At 38.4% G+C, this 7,062-nt stretch overlaps 1 protein-coding gene across 1 annotated transcript; it reads left to right on the forward strand.

Annotated features, from left to right (window-relative positions):
* The first annotated feature begins 2,705 nt into the window (after positions 1–2,705).
* On the forward strand, positions 2,706–4,472 carry LOC149181741 (trihelix transcription factor ENAP1-like). Its single transcript, XM_089416687.1, has one exon. The coding sequence runs from the start codon at positions 2,922–2,924 to the stop codon at positions 4,032–4,034; it is 1,113 nt and encodes a 370-aa protein (XP_089272813.1). The 5' UTR covers positions 2,706–2,921; the 3' UTR covers positions 4,035–4,472.
* The last annotated feature ends 2,590 nt before the right edge of the window (positions 4,473–7,062 follow it).

Raw genomic sequence — 7,062 nt, forward strand, 5'->3', positions numbered from 1 at the left:
TTTTCCCGTGAAGCCTCACAATAAACGCTTCCAATTTCTCGACAAACCCCTCGCTAAATAGATTATCCCAAGAGCTATCTGCGATAATATCTGCATAACTTTCCATGTTGTCTTTGAAGGCCTCACATTCTAAAATGAAATGCTTTTCTGTTTCTATTTTTCCGGAAGAACAAAAAATACATACTCTTTCCTCCCACACTTCTTTTGGCCTTTTCCAGCGCCCTGTTTCACAACGAAGTTGATGAGAATTAGTCTTTAACCGAGTAATAATAATTTTGGCTCTCCAAGAAATATTGGCCTCTATGTACGCTTTTTGTGGATGATTGAGTGAGATTAAACACTTCAATATAGTAATTTTTTCTTTCTCCCTAACTCCTTATCCCAAGTACTCTTGCGAAACTTATCCATAACAAAAGTTTTTATCTCTTCACTATTTTTTGGACACATGTTTAAGCAAATACCCCATTTACTAGACCATTTGTTATTTTGATGCATCCAAGTCTTCTTTCTTTTGCACAATATGTTATTAAAGACAACCTTAAGCCATCCACCCTCTTCCATTTGCTCATTTTTTTTAAATAACTTATGAGTCGCACAATAACAATTGCCTCAATAGGAGTAGCCCCTATTTCACTTAACAAGATAGCATAAGGAACTGCACTTTTAATTTTGAATTTGTTTGTAATCGAACACTTTTGAATTTTCTCAATTTGTTTCCACTTCATGTTAGATGTAACACTGGCCCACAATTCACAACCATAGAGAATCACCAGAATCACTAGAAGACCAAAAAGAGTTTGAGTGGTTTTCCAGTCTCATAACTCTGCCTCTCTACACCTATTTTGAAAAGCATAAAATGCTTTCCATTCCCCCAAAGTTCTTTTCGTTCTACAACCATCCCAACTTAGATTTTTGTTGAAGTCAATTCCGAGGTATTTGTAATCCACAACTTCTTCGAGAATGCTGTCTTCAAAGTAGAACTTACGTTGGTTATGTCCTTTTTATAGAGAAAACCACTACTTTCGTTTTGCTAATATTGACTTGCATCCCCACCCTTCTACAAAAATGCTCAAGGGATAGTAAGTGCTCTTGCAAACCAAGAGCAAATTTAGCAATCAGAATAAGGTCATCTGCATACAAAAGAAGTCTTATAACAAACTTGACCAAATGGATGCCATCACCCCCTTGCAAATTTAACCACTCCTCAAGATTGTCGATATATAAACAAAAAAGGGTAAGAGACAATGAACAACCTTGCTTGACTCCGATATCGCTTCTAAAACTTTCAGAAATGCTTGCTGAAATTTTAATTTTGACTTTCACCTCTTCATACAACGTATGCACAATTGCTCTCAAATGTTTAGGAACCCCAAGTTCCTCCATTCCGTGCCAAAGCTTATGTCTAGGAACCATGTCAAACACTTTTATGAAATCAACAAAGCAACAAAACACTTCTTCCTTTTTCTCCCAAGCTTTTTCAATGATGTGCCTTAAAGTTATACAATGATCAACTGTGGAATGTTTAGGTCTAAAACCTGCTTGCCCTTTAGCATGCTTATCTCTTTCTTCTGCCCACTTGTTGATTTTATTTTCTAGCATGCTTCCAAATAACTTTGCAAACAAGGGGTTTATCATTATGGACCTATAATTGGAGGAATTACTGATGTCACCAATTTTGAAAAGGGGTATTGCCAGACTAGCTGTCCAATTTGTGGGGAACCCCTGTTGTAGGATGTTGTTGAATTTTTTTGTAATGTGAGGTGCAAGAATCTTTGAGCTCCACTTTAGATACTCTGCTTGGAGTTCATCTAAGTCTTTTGCTTTTCCAACACCCAACTTCTTGATACCCATCTCTACCTCTTGCACCGTGAAGAGTTCTGTATCAGTGTTGACCAAGGGAGGATGGTCAACCTTGAGATCCTACGCATAGAGTTGTCTTGCATAGTCAAACCATTTAGAAACTGTGATACCTTTTGAGTTTGCATCCTTTTTCGGTTGGAGCTCATTCCAAAATAATTTGGGATTATTTTTCCAAGGAAGATTAGTTTTTCCCTTTTTGAAACCACGAAATCAACGTTTTTCTTTCTTAATATATGCTTATAACCTTTGAGCTTTATGGTATCCTTGTTTGACTCTTTCCACATTCTTCTTGCGTTTTTGCATTCATCATCAAACCAAACACTAATCGGAAATTCATATGTCACTCCATGCTATTTTCCACTTGAAACTTTAGTATGACCGGAAAGATAAGTAGAACAATGCAAAATCACATTATAAGTGAAACCATGTCATGCATATTTGTAAAGTTTCACGCCAATAAGAACACTAGGAAAATAAATTGTTATCAAGGTTTTACTAGCTCATGCGTGTACCCCAATCGTGTAGTCTAAAAAACCCACAAATAGTTCAAAAATTCTAACAAAGTTATGAAAAGTTTTGGCATAAATTTTTGAAAATCTTGATTATCACTATCAAACTTCAGGATTTTGGGTGCCCTAGAATTCTTAATAACACTGATCCATTTTCACTGATTCAAACACTCCAACTACTCGATTTTTAAATTTATTTTTTCTTGAGGATTCCCACCCCCGTCCAAACTATTTTGTTGCGTACAACGCCTACGATGGCCCCTCAATACTGGCCGGGTGAAAGATAATTACTTCACTTTCATGAGTTTCATTTGTTCACATTATCTCGCCACATTTAAGGCCGCGAAAAGATATACTAGTGGCGGCGAGGCTTGAACCCACCACCTGGAAGCGATGACTTTAGTTGTAGGTTCCTCTCTTTTGAAAAAACGCATTCGCTATCATTGAGCTCTGGTCATCCATTTGGCTTTGACCATCCGTACTTTATGGATGATTAGAATTTTCGAGTCATAAATGAAGAAGATTTTATGAACAATCCAACTCAAATTCGTCATGGATGACACAGACGATGATGCCCGCTATCCGCCCAATGCTTATGCACTGCAATACCACCAGTCGCATACCAGCAATCCCTTCCATCGCCCCAAGCTACCATTGAGGCCGGCGCCCCACGAACCTACCGCTGCGTTTGAAGACGAAGAAGAAGACGAGGAGGAAGAAGAGGAGAAGGAAGAGGAAGAGGAGGGGAATTACGGGGACGACGAAGCAGATGAGTCAGAGAACCATCCAGAAGCCCAGGAGTCTGGCACGCGAGGCAAGAACATACAGAAGACACCCGACAAGCCAGCTGTCGACAGGTTCGGAGTTCGAAACTCGTCCCCAAATTTATTCCCCAAGAACAACCCGGAATATAATTTGGGTAGGCCTGAAGCGAAGGGCTCCAGGGATGATTGGTCGGAAGCTGCTACTTGGATATTGCTGGAGACATGGGGGGAGAAATATTTGCAGGCGGGCAAGAAGAGCTTGAAGCTGGAACAGTGGTTTGAGGTTGCAAAGACCGTTTCGGCTGCTTCAAAGGTTTTCAAGACCGATATACAGTGCAGGAACAGGTTGGACACATTGAAGAAGAAGTACAAGAAGGAGAGACAAAGGAGCCCTGATAGCAAGTGGGTCTATTACAAATACATGGATGCACTGCTCAATTCTTCTCCTTGGCAGACTGGGCTGCCCTATGGCATGGATGCTGGGGAATTTGTCTCTCAAGTGCCCTTGAGACCTAGGATTTGTTTGAATAACTCCAGGTTTGAGGAGGTTAGGGATGGCCCCGGGGATTCGCCCAGCGAAGAAGAGGAGGAGGACGAGGAAGACGAAGACGAAGAGGAAGAGGAGGAGCATGATGAAGGGAGGACGTTGAAGCGGCGAAAGGAGGACGAGGATTCGTTCAGGATTTTGGCTGATTCCATTCATAGATTTGGGGAGATTTATGAGAGAATTGAAAATAGTAAGAAACGGCAGATGTTGGATTTGGAGAAGATGAGGAGGGAATTTGACAGGGATTTGGAGATGCAGAAGAGACGGATTTTGGAGCAGACCCAGATCGAGTTGGCGAAAATTAAGCAGGGGAGCGATGACATTGATGCTTCCGTCACTAATATGAGTGGCTGAAGACGTGGGGGACAATAAGGATGGAGTTATGTTTGAGATCTGAACTTAGCCACATCAAAATCACAATTATTAACATTGGTATATACTTCCACTGGCTAGGCTTTTTTCTTTCCTCTTTCCTTCGTTAGCATATCATTCTTTGTTTTGGCTCTCATTTTATCCTTTGAGATCGTTGCTATTGATTGAAGAAGCTGTAAAAGGAAACCCTCTGAGGTGAGGCAACTAGTTATAATTGCCTTTGGCAGAATGTTTTTCAAGGCAAAGTGTGCCGCATACTACTGTGATTGTAATAGGTACAGTGGAGGTCTCTTACTGGCTTTTACCAAAAAAATCATTTCCAAAAAAGAACTATAGTCTGTCTGTAAATAGTTTCCTATTAGTTTCGAATTGAGGATCTATAGTCTTTTTCATTTATGTTAATATAAGATTGGTTAAATATTATCATGAACAAGATATCACGTGCATGAAAGCAGAAACGTTTCATTATTTTCACTGCCTGCAGGGCTGCAACAACTGATTATTTGCATAAAAAGAAAATTGTCCTTTTGTGTATGAATGCAGGATATTCTGTTTGCATTTGCACGATTCAATCATTGATGGTTCCCTAAGTTCATGTGAAAATTCCAAGATTACTTTGAACGTTAAGAACCTTTTATTTATTTTGTGATGTCATTTGCTTAGAGAAGTGGACAACAGGTGTGGTGGCTAATTTAAGTTTTTTGCGATTTATATTTAGTAATCAATGGCTGTTGAGTTTACGCTGTTACTTTAATCTTCTTTGTCATTGGCTGATGTTTGTTAAAAAATTGTTGTAAGTGCTTCGACACTAACAAAATCATGTGAATTCTGTTCTTCAAACTAAGTTGCATGATACAGGGAAATGAGTACGAGTTTCTGAAACGGGTACGGGTATGAAACGTGACCCCCTAAATTTTGGAAATGGGGAAATGCCATATATATATATGCTCAAGAGTCAAAACATACATGATACATTCTAATTTATTACATTATGATTAAATTGTCTAATGTCAATGCATAAACTATAAGTCTCTAAATTTACATTACATTTACTCATGAATGATCACATAATGAAATAGTAATATACAAAATCAACCATGAGAAGTTTCTAATTTCTTGTCTTGTGCTTGATTGGGAGTCTCCTCCTGCGTGGTCGAATGACCTTAGTGCTCTTAATTAAATACAAGTTCGATACCCTAGTACCCTAGGTGCTTTTGATTATTGGGACCCCTGCATAGAGGGCTTGGTTCTTTGGATTAAATACAAGTTCCATACCCTAGTACATCACAAAATCCAATGGAAACATTGCAATCCCCCGAATCCCGAAATCCTGAAATACAGATAAGTCGGCTGGATTTTGAGTGAGATTTAAAATTCTACTCTCTCCATATGAAATCCAATGAGGGTGAAACCACTCTCAAACATCCAGAGTCATTTCATAGTAATTTTATAAATTTAAGTAAAAGGATGAAAATGAAAGGTAAAAGAAAATGTCACTTTTACTGCATATCAACACTAGGGCCATAGGCTTGAACATTAGGCTGCCCCATTCAAAAAAAAATTGTTTCTAATCTTCAGTAGCTCCCTCTATCACTCCTAAATTGGCAGGGAGTGAAATAAAAAAATAAAAAAAGAAAATCTAAAAAAAAACTGAAAAAAGTCACTTTATTGCTGAAACATGGTTGTGTGACCTGGAAATGCGTTTCAAGCCGTACTGAGCCACGTTTCTCCCACATGAAACATGGTAATACAACCTGAAACGCTTTTCTAGGCCGTACCAAACACGTTTTCGCGTTTCCACTTTTTTAGGTTTTTAGCCCAGATTCGCCCAGAGAACCAGCGTTTCCTGCAACATAGCTTTAAAACAATCACTTCACCCAATGTTAATGAAGTAATTTCTACCTCTTGCAAAGGTTTCAGGATGTGCGGAACAATGCATATCGAAAAATATATGGTAAATATTTATAAATTATAATAGTATTGAGAATTCTTGATTAATCACAAAAAAATATATATATGCAACATCCAATTATGCAATTTGAAATAGGTGATCCACATGTTTGTACATCATCTAATGATACACCAATACCACATGATCTGGCATGATATAAAAGTTTTCTGACATAATTTTCAGATTTTAATTTATAGTCTGAGATACATTATAGATGATACAAAATATCCGAGTAAACCATTAGCGAAGCTTAAATAGCCTATGCTTGATATTTTGCTTCCATGTGTTGCAATCAATGTGTGATGGGAATGCATCCCGGTTTGGGGATTTGTTCCTGAGTTTCTTTCATCTTGAGGTTGTTGGGATGACAAGAAACGTCCCCTCTCCTCCCTGGGATGCATGGGACATATTGGGGACATCGCTGAGCTGTACATTGTTTGGTGGAGATATCTCCTGTGACAGGGAAAATGGGATGTCCCGTGATCTCTTTGAGGGACATCCAATTGTGCCTCCATGTCACCAATATAAAAAGGGTCTCTTTGTGAGAATTTTCTTACGAACATGCAATGTTACGTGGATGTTCCATTTCGTATTATTGATATTTTTGTTTAGAAATTTATAAGCATTATTATGTGGATGGTGCATATCATACTATATTGATCTTGGACATTTTTGTGAATTATCGTGGCCTTATAATGTGTTACTTTTGGTGTTTTGGTATGTCTTTGGCTATTTGAGCTCTTTCATTTTTTTCCAAAGAAAATCTTGCAGGCCCTTTTTCTTCTGAATATTTGGATGGAGGGTGTGGTTCAACTGCCATTCATAGTAGTGGTTGGTGATGCCGAGGATTTCAACCAGATTTGAATTTCTGATCAATGTCTTCTCTATTGGCAATATGCCTTGGGCAGATGGTTTAGTCAATTAAGCTAATCCTTGAACCTTAAGCTTGAAATACAGGGGTGGGCTTTGATCCACCTTTGTGTTCATGGATCATAAGATTATTTGATATGATTTCTTTAAGTGCAACCACATGTTTGACCATTACTTCAAAACAATTTC

Source organism: Pinus tabuliformis, chromosome 3_2 (genome assembly GCF_031772625.1).
Source record: "Pinus tabuliformis cultivar Carrire ecotype Pingquan chromosome 3_2, CPIR1, whole genome shotgun sequence".
NCBI lineage: Eukaryota > Viridiplantae > Streptophyta > Pinopsida > Pinales > Pinaceae > Pinus > Pinus tabuliformis.